Source organism: Mesoplodon mirus, assembly GCF_964341445.2.
Source record: "Mesoplodon mirus genome assembly, chromosome: X".
Lineage (NCBI taxonomy): Eukaryota > Metazoa > Chordata > Mammalia > Artiodactyla > Ziphiidae > Mesoplodon > Mesoplodon mirus.
In genome coordinates, this window is record NC_138981.1 from 28,817,569 (window position 1) to 28,834,605 (window position 17,037).

At 48.8% G+C, this 17,037-nt stretch overlaps 1 protein-coding gene across 1 annotated transcript; it reads left to right on the top strand.

The window, feature by feature from the left end:
* Window positions 1-11,706: 11,706 nt before the first annotated feature.
* Window positions 11,707-13,361, top strand: LOC309797085 (melanoma-associated antigen B1-like; the record flags this gene model as incomplete). Its single annotated transcript, XM_082610513.1, has 1 exon — window positions 11,707-13,361. The coding sequence occupies exon 1, from the start codon at window positions 12,327-12,329 to the stop codon at window positions 13,359-13,361; it is 1,035 nt and encodes a 344-aa protein (XP_082466639.1). The 5' UTR covers window positions 11,707-12,326.
* Between the last annotated feature and the right edge of the window lie 3,676 nt (window positions 13,362-17,037).

Here is a 17,037-nt window from a genome sequence, read left to right on the forward strand (position 1 = left end):
TGAGGTCCGAGGCAGCTTCTTCACTTTGTGTTTGACCAACGCTGCCAACCTTTTAAGTAGTGAGAGGCTAAGCTGGGGCTGGGAAGATCATAATATATATCTTCTTTGTGTTCCTGTTTTACACTAGTATCTTTCAAATGTTGTTTCTTTTAATAGAATGTCTCTTTAGATTCAGAACCCAAGTTTATAAATGACATGGATCACATATTTGTTGTTGTTTATCAGGTGTAAGCGTAAGAGTTTTGGTACTGTGTAGTACGATTTGAAAACCCCTTGCATCTTTCTGGGGGTCTGGAATGAGAGAATATGGCTTTGGAATAGGAATTTTCTTGGAAATGTGAAAGAATGCTGTGGTTTTAAAATGGATGAAAACAAAGTAAAGTTTAGTCAAATTTTGGTTTGTCTTATTCACCTTTGTCTTTCTCTTTGTAAAATTCAAAGATAATACACCTAGATGTCCTTAGCTTATTCAAGAATGCCGAGAAAATTAAATAGTAATAAATTACATTCCTCACTCAGTGCCTCATTGATTCCCATCTGTAATGGAGCATCTGCTCTTTGGAAGGTTCTGTGCTGGTAGTGATGATGCTAAGGTAAAAACGACCCTGCACCTGCCTGTAGATGTGTAGCGTATAAGAGCAGCTATTATATAAGGAAGGTGGTGTGATGAAAAACGCAGCGAGGCTGGTGGGGAGAGAGTCCAGATGAGAGCAGTGAAGTATAAATTCCCTCAGCCAGAACAGTTTGAGGTTTGGTATTTTGCAAATCCCTCCTTGTGAGGTAATTTTAAGTTGGCTGCATGGTGGGCTAGATGAGGCTGTGATAATGGTGAGCAGGGGCCAGACCCTCAGGTGGTGGGCCACAGAGTTGAGAGGCTAAGCCTGAAATGAGAAAGTGCCCTGAACAGTTACTTTGGGATTGTGAGTAAAGCAGAGAGAATCTCGGGCTTCCCTGGTGGCGCAGTGGTTGAGAGTCCACCTGCCGATGCAGGGGACATGGGTTCGTGCCCCGGTCCGGGAGGATCCCACATGCCGCGGAGCGGCTGGGCCCGTGAGCCATGGCCGCTGAGCCTGCGCGTCCGGAGCCTGTGCTCCGCAACGGGAGAGGCCACAGCAGTGAGGCCTGCGTACTGCAAAAAAATAAAAAAAGAGAGAGAATCTCCACCTGGAGAAAGCATAGAATGGGTCCAGTGCTTTTGACCCGGTGCAGGTGAACACAGTGCACAAACAAACCAGGTGTTTTATGCATATTGTCTCCACTGTGGTGGGATGCTGAGAAGCCCCTGTGCTGGTACTCTGTGCCCTGGGCTGCAGGAGCCCCAGCCCGCTCCATTAATTAGTTATCGGGTTTTTCTAATTGGAGTTTAATTGCTTTACAGTGTTGTGTTAGTTTCCGCTGTGCAACGAAGTGAATCAGCTACACGTATACATATATCACCTCCGTGCTGGACTTCCCCCCACCCATCTAGGTGGTCTCAGAGCACCAAGCTGAGCTCCCTGTGCTGTACAGCAGGTTCCCGCTGGCTATCTGTTTGACACAGGGTAGTGTATATAGGTCAATCCAAATCTCCCAATTCATCCCACTCCCCCTTCCCCCGTGTCCATATGTCCGTTCTGTATGTCTGCGTCTCTGTTCCTGCCCTGCAGAGAGGTTCAACTGTACCATTTATCTAGATTCCATATATATGCGTTAATATACGATATTTGTTTGTCTTGAGTGTAATCTGGCAGAACTCCTAAATGGGCCCAGATTTTGGTGGTGATGAAATACGTGAAAATCGGGGGGGGTGGGGGTGGGGGTTGGGGAGGCAGGGGAATTACTGGCCCTTGACACAAATTCTATAAGGTTTGATTTGCATCCTGGTGAAACCCCTGCCTCCACAAAAGAAACAACATGTTCTCTGGTAGGGAAGATGTACTCAGGGTTACTTGCTAAGGAGCACTTTGGTTAATTCAGCTTTCTTTGTCCTAGAGGACCGCATAGTCTCTGACATCTCCTGGGTAAAATGAAAAATTCCTAGAGATGAGGGTATCTCTAGGATAGAGAAGACCAGTTTCTTCTGGTATGAAAATAAGCATCATAAAAACTGCCATGCATGAAAGACCCAAACATTGCCAGCCACTGTGCCAGGTGCTTTACATATATCACATATGTTCCGACAGTTCTATAAGATGAGGCTTATCAAACCCACTTGGCAGACCAAGAACTTGCAGTCCTCTCCAGACTGGTAAAGTGACAGAACCGGGAGTACAGCCTGGTCTGAATTCCTCCAGAGCCCATACTGTTCCGCTCCTCCCAGCCTGAGGCAGCCCTTCTGTCTCTTAATTCATTTCTCTTCTCACTGCTCCATGGTGTCTCTCGGGCAATAAGAAAGAGGAACTTGTAGCCAAAATATTAAAAGCAGGCCTAAAGAAGGAAGGTGAAAATGAGAATCAGACACAATTTGGGGATTGTCTGTGGGCTTCGTTTACCTAGGATCCTCCTGCCCCTCGCCCCAGGGTTCCCTGAGAGCTGATTGCCCCGGTCCCGGCACGTGTGTCCAGTCCCAGCACTTTGCGGCATTACAGCGCCCTTCCCCTGGGTCTTCCCCAGTGTGCCCTCGTGTCCAGACTGGAACCTGACCTGCTGGCCAGCTCTTCTCGGCATCTTCCTCTGGAGGCTGCACTCAGCTCCCGGAGGGACAGACAACCCATATCCCCTGCCCTGCCCCGACTCGGAGCATCCCGACTCCCTGCTGATCCCGTTCCTCACCGTGGACCCCTGGGACAGCAGCTGCCCTTTCCATGTAACTGTTCACTTCAGACAGTGACGTTTACACACCTCCTCATCCCCACTGGGTGCCTCCACCACATTCTCAGTGTTTTCAAACCTGCTGGTGACTAGACTCTGATTTGGTATGGACTCTACAGGGCCTTGGCTTACAACCCCAAGGCTAGGGAGGCTGTTTTTGAAACAACGTGATATTTGCAGTAGGATTTTAATGAAATGTCTTCTTTGAATCTGGCCACTGAATCCATACACTGAGTGGACTTAATTAAGTCGTCCAAAACCAAAGCCTTCTTCCTAAGTGGTAAAGGAGGAGGGACCAAGGAAATCACTGTGTAAACAAACATCTACTGAGGCTGAATTCCTAAAAACCCATGTTGGAGTCCTTCTTGGAGGTGGAAAATGGTTCTTTGGCAGACATGCTAGCTTTGAATGAAAAGGGAAAACAATTCACCATCCTCCCAGTAATTCTTGTCTGTATCTGTCCCAGGGAAGATGCTCTTTGTTCAATAAGCTTCATGGCACCTGTTCGGGTGTTCAGGTATGTTCAGTCAGGTGGTGGGTGGCTATGATTTTGACCATGCAACCAAAAGTTAGGAGAAAATTCCCAGCCTACTGAGATTACACAGGTGATTGCAATTGGCAATGCAGAAAGGTACTGGTGAACGCCCTCTCTGCTGAGATTTACAGGGTACTTTTGGAAATTAGATGTAATCCTGTATTTGAAAACATGTCTTACATAGTATGCACAAGAAAAAATTGGTGAATTTCAAGGTAAATTTGGCCTTCTCAGAAACTCCTCCAAGAAACTAAGAGGGTTGTTGTCAGAACCAGTTGCAATAGTTGCTCTTTATTGAGCACGTACTATGCACCAGTTTATGGGAGACTGCAAACCTCATCCACATCCTGTCTTGCTCTCCTTGGGTTCCTGGGGAGACTGTATTCCCAGTCCACTTGTAATTAGGAAGGGTGACCTCCAGACCAAGGCACGAGGGAGTCAGTATGGCACCTCTGTGCTTTCTCTTCCATTCAGCAGCAAACATAGAGAGCCCGTGTTGAGGTGTGGAGCCGTGTGCCGTACATAGCCTGGATCTCGGAGTCATCTGTTAGCAGTGAGCCTCTGCCAACCTTCATCAGATTTTATGTGCACAAGAAACAAACTTTTGTGGTGTTAAGTCATTCAGATATCAGGTTTTCTCTGTTGCATCAGTTAGCAGTTACTGAATCCGAGTGATACACAGCTACTGTTTCTACTATTAGGCTCATTTAAATATTTTAATGACAGAGCGAATCATAGCATATATATTCTTCTTATAAAAACTTCTTAAACACATAAATCACAATCTCCCCCCTTACAACATTGCTCGAAAATTCAGTCCCCTTTTCAAAAGTAACCACAATTAACTGTATGGTGTGTGTCATTCTAAAGGTGATTTGAGGCTTCTTTGTACATAGATGTGCTACAAAAATATGTTGAATTTTTAACACACAGGGGCAACAGTGTACATATTGTTCTGTGACTTGCTCTTGTAAGTTAATGGAAGTGAATGCGAGATCTTTCTGTGACAGCACTTATAAGACCCTTTTTTTTTTTCTTGGTACGTGGGTCTCTCACTTTTGTGGCCTCTCCCGTTGCGGAGCACAGGCTCCGGACGCACAGGCTCAGTGGCCATGGCTCACGGGCCCAGCCGCTCCGTGGCATGTGGGATCTTCCCGGACCAGGGCACGAACCTGTGTCCCCTGCATCGGCGGGCGGACTCCCAACCACTGCGCCACCAGGGAAGTCCCCCCACCTCACTTTTTAAACCTGTCATCACCATTAGAAAGGGTCCCAGCCAGCCCTCTGGTCCAAAGCTACAGCGTGAAGTAGAGCCCCTCAGCCGACCTGTAGATCTGTGAGAAGAAACAGTTGTTGTGTTAGGATGCTAAGTTTTGTGGCTCTTCATTAGGCAGTGGATGTAAACTAATAAGTACATGAAGGGCTAGCAGTTCATATTTTAATTTTTTATGTTCTGTGTCTTCCACAGGGAGCACCTCCTATTCCTAAAAATATTTTTAAGGTTAAGAAAAATAAACTTCAAAAGGCATGGGAAATTCCAATTACAGACCTTAGGGAAGCCTTTAAAAAGGGAAAAATAAGCAAATAATTTACAAAAGAAGAGTGAAATGACGCATGAGTATTTCTCCTCCAGAATGAAAACAAAAAGATTACCTATAGACTCTTCTCTCTCCAGATGGTGGATTGATAAAGAGAAATTTTATATCAGAGGATAAATTCCTGATAGTTCATGAGTTTCAACATAGTTCTGGAGCGTGTTTATCTCACACCATCTAGGAAGGCAGTATGTAGTACGTCAGAGCGTGAGATTCTGGAAGCAGACACCTGGTCTTTCAATCCCAGCGCTACCATTTACTAGTTGTGTAACCTTGGGTAAATTCTGTAACCTCTTTGTGCCTCTTTGCTTATCTGTAAAATTGTGATGATGATAATACCTAACTATAAGATTATGTTGAGAATTAAGTGTAGGGCATTCAGCACAGTGCCCACGAATTCATAAGCATTATATATTTGTGTTAACTATTATTTTATTATCAAAGCATTTTGCTGAGTTTTCATTGAAGAATTAATTGACATTTAATACAGGAAGAATATGGGCCCTATAGATAAACTTAACACTTAAAAACTACAATGTAGAAATAATAACCTTCTGAGAGGGAATCTGTCACATCTGTAGTCCCTAAAGCACTATAGGATGATTTCCATTAATATTAATTAGGTCAATAAAAAGTATTAATGTTGAAATACAAGCCATGGTTATCAGCAAAATTTATTAGCCTTAATACTTCACTCCCCATTTGTATAGGATAAATGAGGTAATTCAAAAGAGAGAGATTTTCTTTTTTATCATTAGTAAATAGCTAAGCAGTGAAGAACTGAGGAACTCGGCTTTGACCACATCTTGGACTAAGTGAGATTTAAGGGCTGTTTGGTATCCAAGGATACCTCTTAATGTAATTTCTATAAATCTGAGAAGAAAAGAGATTGTGATGATCTCACTTGAGAGTAATATGTGGAAGAAGGACTGGAATACATTGGAAATGCTGCCTAATCAAAGCATTGTTTTCATGTGCATTTTATAGTTTCTAAGTGATTTTTTAGCTTAATGATTTCTAGCTGGAACATTTTATGTCATAATTACCAGTCTCAGCAGAGATTTCATTTTTATTTATAGAAATATTTGGAATCTATGATCAGATGTGTGCATTTAGGCCAGTTGGACTTCCTTTATTTTACAACAATGTACTTTTGGAATTTGGTATTCTCCGTTTTCAAGTATAATGCATATATATCTGGCACGGCTTCCTGCTTGACTCTATTGTTGTGCCTTATGTAAAATGACATTTAGTTTGCTTCTCGTTGATTAGAATCAATAACATAAGTCATAATTATGTCCTGGAATAATATGCATTTCTAGTCTGGCTGCACTGTAGGTGGTGGGATATGGCCTGGGAAGCTAATCATCCTTTATCATTTCTTTCCACTTGGGAAAGGGCACCCAGAACGCTAAACAATCCCCTTCATAACTAAATATATAGGATAAAGTTGTTTATAAATCGGGGTCTTTTGTACTAAGGCGAAATATTGAGACCACTGTTTTTGCAAAACCTAAATGGAGAACGAAGGCAAAGATAATTGAATCAGAATTTGTATCGTCACCTCAAGATTTCAAGCCAAACTACAAGGCTAGTACACTGTAATGTGTATATGTGTTGTGATGTCAATTTCCAATTCAAGTTAAGGCTACATTTTATTGATCTGATGAGCACATTTGTTAGCTAAAGCCAAAAGACAATGCAGGTTCCCTGTCAGACTGTTACGATTGAGAAACCCCCTAAATTGTTTGGACTTATTGGCTTCATTATTCCACATTTGGGAATCCATGGAAGGGTCTCTTTTCTGGAACACTGATGCATATGAGACTGTTGTGACTGTTCTCTCCTTTGCAAAATATTCTACTGCCTTGGCTTCTGTATTAGTCAAGATAAGCTAGGTTAGGTTAGAGTGTCAAATTAATCCTGAAATCTCAGCGTTTTACCACAACAAAGGTTTATTTCTCAACCACACTACATGTTCAATGGGTATGGGGGAGGGAGGGGCATTTGGGGGTTTTCTCTGGGGATTACCTATTCATTGAGGCAGGGGAGAGTGGACAGCGAGTCTCTAAAGGGCTCTTCTCTGATTCAGCCAAACCCATCACTTCCTCTCCCATTTCATTGGCTGAAACCAGTCATAAATCCTCCGTTAGCCTCAAGGGGTCTGAAGAATGGAGCTTTCCATGTGCCTAAGAAGAAGGAATATAGAATTGGATTTGGTGAGCATAGCACTGTCTTCTACAGTGTTTAAGACACTGCCCTGTCCTGGTTCTTCTACGTCTCAATCTGTTTTTTCTCTGTCTCCTCAGTGGACTTCTTTTCCGTCACCCCTTGGGGAACTGGTGCTCCCCAAGTTACCATATCCGGTCCACTATTTTTTTCCTCCCCACAACTATCCCCAGGTAACTTCATCCACTCCTCCAGTTCTAACTGCAAACTATCTGCTGCTAACTTCCAGATCTATTATCCCAAGCCCTGACCTACCCACAAAGCTTTAAACATAAATCCAACTATGACTGATTCAAGGATATCTCAAACTCAGTGTGAAAAAATATAAACACATGATTTTTTTCCAAACCTCATTCGTCCTCTTCCTGTATTCTTTGTCCCAGTTAGTGGCAGCGTCATATTTCCAAGTCTAGATTCCTCCTATCATTCCCACCTCTTAGTTTTGTACGCCATAAGGTGGCATTACGTGTAGATGGACTACATTAGCTAAGAGCTAGGCTGTGCTGCACAGCTGTTTAGTCAATTATCAGTCTAGATGTCCACTGTGAAGGTATTTTTCACATGCGATTAATAGTTAAATCTGTAGGCTTTGAGTAAAGCAGATGACCACCCGTAGTGTGACTGGGCCTCATGCAATCAGTTGAGGGCCCCAAGAACAAGAACTGAGGTTTCCTGAAGGAATTCAGCCTCAAGACTGCAACACAGGGGCTTCCCTGGTGGTCCAGTGGCTAAGACTCCGTGCTCCCAATTCCGGGGGCCCCGGTTCGATCCCTGGTCAGGAAACTAGATCCCATATGCATGCTGCAACTAAGAGTTCCCATGCCACGACTAAAGATCCCGCATGCCACAACGAGGACCCGGCACAGCCAAAATAAATATATAAATATTAAAAAAAAAAAAAAAAGACTGCAACACAGAAATCCTGCCTGAGTTTCTAGTATGCCTGCCCTGCTCTACAGACCTTGGACTCAAGACTGTAACATCTGAGTTTCTAACCTACTGGCTTGCTCTATGAATTTCAGCACCCTGACTTCCCCCCGCTAGGGCCTCGGGGAGGTGAGGGCTTGGTTCGGAGGCTGGAGGACCCGGGACCATAGAGGGAGGGGTCCCGGGCTCTGATAGGCGGCACCGGCAGGACGCAGGGACGCTGACCCCTGAACAGTGGGCGTCCCGCAGAGTCCCGCCCCTGCCGTCAGCCCTCGGAGACCCCACGCAGGGCCGGATGCGGCTCCCCCCGACTTCCGCTTTGGAAGCGAGGAGCCTGACCGTTAGCCGCGGCGTTGGGTTGTTCGGCCGAGCGTGGGTTTTGAGGACGCGTCCGGAGCCACGGTGAGGACCTGAATGTAGCCTGAAGGGACCTTCCCTCCCCCCTCCCCCCATAACAAAGGTGACCCCCCGCCTCCCGCCCCTGCCTGCCATCAGCAGCGTGAGACCCTGATGTGACCTATATGCCAGAGGAGTCCTGTTGGAGTTGCCGTGTGGAGGGCCTCAGGGAGTGGAGGAGGGCCTTTGTCTAGAGGGGGCGGCTTCTTAGGCAAAGGGTGTAGTCTTGTCCCCAGCAGGTGAAAAGTGGGACCTTCCGAGCTAACGAGGGTCCCTCCTTCCGAAAGACGTGACTGCACGGAGCCCCCTCCCGCCTTCCCTCGTGCGATGCTCTAGAGTAATTCAGGCTGAGAGAAGCCCTCATTCCTGCCTGGGGTGGGAAGTGGGGTTGGGGGCTAGGGGACGTTCGGGTAGAGAAAGGCCTTTATGCAAAGGGGGCAGGACTTCCCTGTTGGTCCAGTGGTTAAGACTCCTCGCTTCCACTGCAGGGGGCGCACCTTCGATCCCTGGTGGGGGAACTAAGATCCCACAGGCCACACGGTGCGGCCAAAAAGAAAGGGCGGGGGCATGGACCTAGAGGGTGTTATGTACGCTAAGTGAAATAAGTCAGACCGAGAAAAACAAATACCGTATGATTTCACTTATATGTGGAAGCTGAAAAACAAGACAAATGAACAAACAACAGAAGAGAAACAGTTATAGATAACAGAGAACAAACGTGGTTGGGGGGAGGAGAGAAATTAGGTGAGGACAATTAAGGGGTACAAACGACCAGTTACAAAGTCAATGCGTAATGGGTGTGAAATGTAAAAAAACAGGTAGTTGGGTGGATGGATGGATGGATGGATAGATAGATAGATAAGGCCACCCCATTAAGCTTAGGGAGGAGACTTGGCCCTAAAAGAAGCAGAGGTAGGACCATCCGTGCCAGTAAGCAGACCTCTCGTGAAAACAGGGAACTGCACAAATCAGCAGCCCTGCTCTCAGATCTGGGAGTCCCCAGATAAGGTAGCCGGGACGTGGAGCCCCCGACTTGTCTTCTAGCTACTCAAGGAGGTGAGAGCTTCGGTCTGAGGCATGCAGATTCGTGTCAGTGGAGGGAGGAATCCCAAACCCTACCCGGACTGGACGCCAGAGTCCTGAATGAGGACTGAGGGAGCCACCAACTCCAGAACAGTGGGGTCGGAGAGTCCCACCCTTGCTGTTAGCAGGCATAGCCGAGCCCCAGATCAGCTTTGGCGGAATGAGGCTCAGTCTGAGTGTAAGCTCGGGTCCCAGGAAGATGAGGACCTTTTCTGACAGTCACGGGCTCACGTCAGCAGAGGGCAAAGTCTCAGGCAGGGTGCAGAGTCAAGGTGAAGCTCCTGAGTGAGGAAATGGAGACTGCTCCTTACACAGTGGAGAGAGCTGCCTCTAATGCCGCCCCTGCCGTTAGCCCCGGGAGGCCAGGGCAGAGCTGGCAGGCTCAGGTGCGCCCTAACCTCTGCCTGTGGGGTCTGAGGGAGATGAGGGCCTTGGTTTAAGGGCTGGCTGCCCGGTTCAGCAGAAGAAGAGGAGTCCCAGGCCATGATCGATGTCAAGGCACAAATTCTATGTGAGGAATGAGACAACCGACTCCCCCAGAACGGAGGAGACCACACACAGTGCCACCTCTGCCTTCGCCCTGGGAAGCCAGGTTTCGAGCTCTCAGGCTGAATTGCCCTCTCAGTTCCTCCAAGGGTGGTCTCAGGGACGTCAGGGTTTGGGTCTAATGAGAGAGGCCTCATTCAACCTAGGGAAGGAGCCTGGTTCCTAACAAGAGTCAGGGTGGTAACACCGAGTGAAGATGAGGGAACCCCACCCAGAAAGAAGTGAACCACATAGAATCTCATCCCTACTCTCAGACGTGGGGGGGAGACTCAGGCCTGGTGACCTGATGAATATCACTCCCTTTTTCCCGGACCATGGCAGGGAGGTGAGGAAGCTCGTGGATGGGAGTATGGGCTGAGCTCAGCAGCCGGAGGATTTCCCGGTAATGCCAGGAACCAAGGAGAGGACCCTGAGAATTGAGGGGACCACCTACGCCACAATAGTGAGGGCCACAGAATCTCTGCCTGCCTGTCAGCATTGCAAGTCCACACACCGTTGTAGCTAGAGAGACAAGAAAATTTTCTTTCTAGTGGGTCTCGGGGAGTTGGGGGCCTTAGTACGAGGGGATAGACTTCAAGTCAAGACACAGAGGATGTCCAAGTCCTGCTGTGCGTCAGGGTGAGGACACTGAGGGATGATGTAGATGAACACCCACCCAAAGCAGTGGGGGCCCACAAACTCCCACCCCCCTCGGCCCTGGGAAACCCCAGGTAGAGGTAGCCTGATGTGTCACCCCTCACTTCCAGCCCCAGGGAGCCAGGCAGATGTGGGCCTTGATCTGAGGCCCGAAGACTGAGGTGAGCTGAGGGAGGAGAGTAGATGCCGTCAGAGTGAGGGCGAAAGAGGCCAACGACGCCGGAACAGTGGGGTCCCGCGGGGTCCAGCCCCTGCTACCAACCCAGGGAGGGCATGGACGGGGGTGAATGGAAGGGGCCCACCCTTTCTTTCATCTTGGGGATCTCAGGAAGGTGAGAATCTTCAGGTAATGCAGGCGAACTCAGATCAGCGGAGGGAGGATTTCCGGGGTTTGCCAGGACTCACGGAGAAGATGCTGAGGACTGTGGGGAACTCCACCGCATGCCAGCGGGGACCCCACAGAGTCCCTCTGCATTGTCGTTCCGAGGCGCCCCCGGGCACAGATGTCAGGCAGAAGTGCCCATCCGTTCCCCAGTCGGAACTCACAGGGAAGTAAGCATCTTGGTGTGACGGGTCAGCAGAGGGAGGAACCGTAGACCCTCCCCTGAGTGAGAAATGGGGACCGTGAGGGAGGAGCCCGCGTTATAGGGCCTCGGCGTGCCTGCTGCAGCTTCAGCCTCTGGACACTAGGGACGCTGTGGCCGGGTAAGGCCATCCTCACTTCCACTGTTCGGTCTCAGGGAGCTGTGGGCCTTACTGTGAGGAAATGTCCTCAGGTCCCCCAGATCCTCCCAGGAGACCCAGTGGGGACCGTGCATGACGACTGAAGGTAGCACACCCCCCTTCCACCGAATCAAAGGAATAATAGAGAGTCCTGCCCAGGCCTCTGCTCAGCCCTTGAAGGCCCAGAGCATGGTTGTCAGGCGGAGGCTCCTCATTTCTTTGTATCATTTCTAAGGGAGATGAGGTCCTTCGTCTGAAGGTGCCACTCCAGGGGCAGAAGGGGCACAGGGGCACAGGGGGGCTGTGGGGGGTCCCAGACCCTTGGTATCGACAAGATGAGGACGCTGAATGGTTGAGGACCAACGAGTTCAGGACAGAGCAGGCCCCACAGCACTGTCAGCGCTGTGCACCCCGACAGTGTCCATGACTCAGTTCCTTCTCGTGGGCCCCAGGGAGCTTTGAGGTGTCACCTTCAGAGCAGCACAGGGAAGAGGCCCCGGCCCTACCAAGAGTCCATGTGACAGTCCTGTTTGTGAACGAAAGGGACCGTTGGAACCCAGAGAGGGCCTACCCTACCAGGATCTGTGGTCACCGCCGTCAGCCACAGGCAGGGCTGGCAGGCTGTAGCCTGAGGCTCACTCACTGTCGCTTCTCACGCTGGGTTCTCAGGGGACAGGCTGAGCAAGAAGGAGGGCCCAGTGGTTCCTAGAGCAGTGCCCTCAAGGGAACGTGCGGAGCGGCCTTCTTCAAGTCAGGGTGGTACCTCCCTGCTGAAGGTGCTCACACCCTCTCACCTTCCCTCCTCCAGGTTCCAGCATCACCTGCTCTCCTGGCCACTCCCCCGCTTGCTGTCCCTGCCCATAGTCATGCCTCGGGGGCAGAAGAGTAAGCTGCGTGCCCGTGAGAAGCGCCGCCAGGCCCGGAGGGAGACCCAGAATCTCGGGGGTGCTCAGGCCACTGCAGCAGAGATAGACGAGTCGCCCTCGTCCCCCGCTTCTGTTTCTCAGGGTACTCCCCCGAGCTCCCCTGCTGCTGGCACTCGCCAGGAGCCACAGGGAGCCCCAGCCACTAGCTCTCGTGCTGCAGGGGTTTCAGGCCCAGGATCTGATGTACGTGCCAAGGGCCGGGTTGAGGCAAGGAAAAATTCCTCCCGGGCCTCAACCTCCGGTGAGAGCTCTCAGAGAGATCCTCTAACCAAGCAGGTGGGAATGTTGATAGATTTCCTGCTGGAGAAGTATACAGTGAAAGAGCCCATTATAAAGGCAGACATGCTGAAGCTTGTGAACAAAAGGTACAAGGGGAAGTTCCCTGAGATCCTCAGGAGAGCTGCTGAGCGCGTTCAGCGGCTCTTTGGTCTTGACTTGAAGGAAGTCAAGCCGAGTGGTGACTCCTATACCCTTGTCAGCCAGCTAGATGTCAGCGATGATGGCAGTCGGAGCAGTGGCAGGCGGTTTCCGAAGAGTGCGCTCCTGTTGCCTCTCCTGGGTGTGATCCTCTTGAGTGACAACCGCGCCTCTGAGGAGGACATCTGGGAATTCCTGAGTATTTTCGGTGTTTATGATGGAAGGTGGCACTTAATCTTTGGGGACCCCAGGAAGCTTATCACAGAAGATCTGGTGCAGGAAAAGTACCTGGTGTATCGTCAGGTGCGCCACAGCGATCCCCCGCGCTATGAGTTCCTGTGGGGCCGGAGAGCCCGCGCTGCAACCATCAAGATGAAAGTCCTGGAGTTTGTGGCCAAGGTCACTGGTGTGGTCCCCAGTGCCTTTCCAGTCCGTTATGAAGAGGCTTTGAGAGCTGAGGAAGAGAGAGCCGAGGCCAGAGCTGTAGCCAGGGCTCGTGCTCGTGTCAAGGCCAGTTCGCGTTCCAAGGTCATGTCTAGCAGCTCCTCCCACCCTTAGTGAGGTCCGAGGCAGCTTCTTCACTTTGTGTTTGACCAACGCTGCCAACCTTTTAAGTAGTGAGAGGCTAAGCTGGGGCTGGGAAGATCATAATATATATCTTCTTTGTGTTCCTGTTTTACACTAGTATCTTTCAAATGTTGTTTCTTTTAATAGAATGTCTCTTTAGATTCAGAACCCAAGTTTATAAATGACATGGATCACATATTTGTTGTTGTTTATCAGGTGTAAGCGTAAGAGTTTTGGTACTGTGTAGTACGATTTGAAAACCCCTTGCATCTTTCTGGGGGTCTGGAATGAGAGAATATGGCTTTGGAATAGGAATTTTCTTGGAAATGTGAAAGAATGCTGTGGTTTTAAAATGGATGAAAACAAAGTAAAGTTTAGTCAAATTTTGGTTTGTCTTATTCACCTTTGTCTTTCTCTTTGTAAAATTCAAAGATAATACACCTAGATGTCCTTAGCTTATTCAAGAATGCCGAGAAAATTAAATAGTAATAAATTACATTCCTCACTCAGTGCCTCATTGATTCCCATCTGTAATGGAGCATCTGCTCTTTGGAAGGTTCTGTGCTGGTAGTGATGATGCTAAGGTAAAAACGACCCTGCACCTGCCTGTAGATGTGTAGCGTATAAGAGCAGCTATTATATAAGGAAGGTGGTGTGATGAAAAACGCAGCGAGGCTGGTGGGGAGAGAGTCCAGATGAGAGCAGTGAAGTATAAATTCCCTCAGCCAGAACAGTTTGAGGTTTGGTATTTTGCAAATCCCTCCTTGTGAGGTAATTTTAAGTTGGCTGCATGGTGGGCTAGATGAGGCTGTGATAATGGTGAGCAGGGGCCAGACCCTCAGGTGGTGGGCCACAGAGTTGAGAGGCTAAGCCTGAAATGAGAAAGTGCCCTGAACAGTTACTTTGGGATTGTGAGTAAAGCAGAGAGAATCTCGGGCTTCCCTGGTGGCGCAGTGGTTGAGAGTCCACCTGCCGATGCAGGGGACATGGGTTCGTGCCCCGGTCCGGGAGGATCCCACATGCCGCGGAGCGGCTGGGCCCGTGAGCCATGGCCGCTGAGCCTGCGCGTCCGGAGCCTGTGCTCCGCAACGGGAGAGGCCACAGCAGTGAGGCCTGCGTACTGCAAAAAAATAAAAAAAGAGAGAGAATCTCCACCTGGAGAAAGCATAGAATGGGTCCAGTGCTTTTGACCCGGTGCAGGTGAACACAGTGCACAAACAAACCAGGTGTTTTATGCATATTGTCTCCACTGTGGTGGGATGCTGAGAAGCCCCTGTGCTGGTACTCTGTGCCCTGGGCTGCAGGAGCCCCAGCCCGCTCCATTAATTAGTTATCGGGTTTTTCTAATTGGAGTTTAATTGCTTTACAGTGTTGTGTTAGTTTCCGCTGTGCAACGAAGTGAATCAGCTACACGTATACATATATCACCTCCGTGCTGGACTTCCCCCCACCCATCTAGGTGGTCTCAGAGCACCAAGCTGAGCTCCCTGTGCTGTACAGCAGGTTCCCGCTGGCTATCTGTTTGACACAGGGTAGTGTATATAGGTCAATCCAAATCTCCCAATTCATCCCACTCCCCCTTCCCCCGTGTCCATATGTCCGTTCTGTATGTCTGCGTCTCTGTTCCTGCCCTGCAGAGAGGTTCAACTGTACCATTTATCTAGATTCCATATATATGCGTTAATATACGATATTTGTTTGTCTTGAGTGTAATCTGGCAGAACTCCTAAATGGGCCCAGATTTTGGTGGTGATGAAATACGTGAAAATCGGGGGGGGTGGGGGTGGGGGTTGGGGAGGCAGGGGAATTACTGGCCCTTGACACAAATTCTATAAGGTTTGATTTGCATCCTGGTGAAACCCCTGCCTCCACAAAAGAAACAACATGTTCTCTGGTAGGGAAGATGTACTCAGGGTTACTTGCTAAGGAGCACTTTGGTTAATTCAGCTTTCTTTGTCCTAGAGGACCGCATAGTCTCTGACATCTCCTGGGTAAAATGAAAAATTCCTAGAGATGAGGGTATCTCTAGGATAGAGAAGACCAGTTTCTTCTGGTATGAAAATAAGCATCATAAAAACTGCCATGCATGAAAGACCCAAACATTGCCAGCCACTGTGCCAGGTGCTTTACATATATCACATATGTTCCGACAGTTCTATAAGATGAGGCTTATCAAACCCACTTGGCAGACCAAGAACTTGCAGTCCTCTCCAGACTGGTAAAGTGACAGAACCGGGAGTACAGCCTGGTCTGAATTCCTCCAGAGCCCATACTGTTCCGCTCCTCCCAGCCTGAGGCAGCCCTTCTGTCTCTTAATTCATTTCTCTTCTCACTGCTCCATGGTGTCTCTCGGGCAATAAGAAAGAGGAACTTGTAGCCAAAATATTAAAAGCAGGCCTAAAGAAGGAAGGTGAAAATGAGAATCAGACACAATTTGGGGATTGTCTGTGGGCTTCGTTTACCTAGGATCCTCCTGCCCCTCGCCCCAGGGTTCCCTGAGAGCTGATTGCCCCGGTCCCGGCACGTGTGTCCAGTCCCAGCACTTTGCGGCATTACAGCGCCCTTCCCCTGGGTCTTCCCCAGTGTGCCCTCGTGTCCAGACTGGAACCTGACCTGCTGGCCAGCTCTTCTCGGCATCTTCCTCTGGAGGCTGCACTCAGCTCCCGGAGGGACAGACAACCCATATCCCCTGCCCTGCCCCGACTCGGAGCATCCCGACTCCCTGCTGATCCCGTTCCTCACCGTGGACCCCTGGGACAGCAGCTGCCCTTTCCATGTAACTGTTCACTTCAGACAGTGACGTTTACACACCTCCCCATCCCCACTGGGTGCCTCCACCACATTCTCAGTGTTTTCAAACCTGCTGGTGACTAGACTCTGATTTGGTATGGACTCTACAGGGCCTTGGCTTACAACCCCAAGGCTAGGGAGGCTGTTTTTGAAACAACGTGATATTTGCAGTAGGATTTTAATGAAATGTCTTCTTTGAATCTGGCCACTGAATCCATACACTGAGTGGACTTAATTAAGTCGTCCAAAACCAAAGCCTTCTTCCTAAGTGGTAAAGGAGGAGGGACCAAGGAAATCACTGTGTAAACAAACATCTACTGAGGCTGAATTCCTAAAAACCCATGTTGGAGTCCTTCTTGGAGGTGGAAAATGGTTCTTTGGCAGACATGCTAGCTTTGAATGAAAAGGGAAAACAATTCACCATCCTCCCAGTAATTCTTGTCTGTATCTGTCCCAGGGAAGATGCTCTTTGTTCAATAAGCTTCATGGCACCTGTTCGGGTGTTCAGGTATGTTCAGTCAGGTGGTGGGTGGCTATGATTTTGACCATGCAACCAAAAGTTAGGAGAAAATTCCCAGCCTACTGAGATTACACAGGTGATTGCAATTGGCAATGCAGAAAGGTACTGGTGAACGCCCTCTCTGCTGAGATTTACAGGGTACTTTTGGAAATTAGATGTAATCCTGTATTTGAAAACATGTCTTACATAGTATGCACAAGAAAAAATTGGTGAATTTCAAGGTAAATTTGGCCTTCTCAGAAACTCCTCCAAGAAACTAAGAGGGTTGTTGTCAGAACCAGTTGCAATAGTTGCTCTTTATTGAGCACGTACTATGCACCAGTTTATGGGAGACTGCAAACCTCATCCACATCCTGT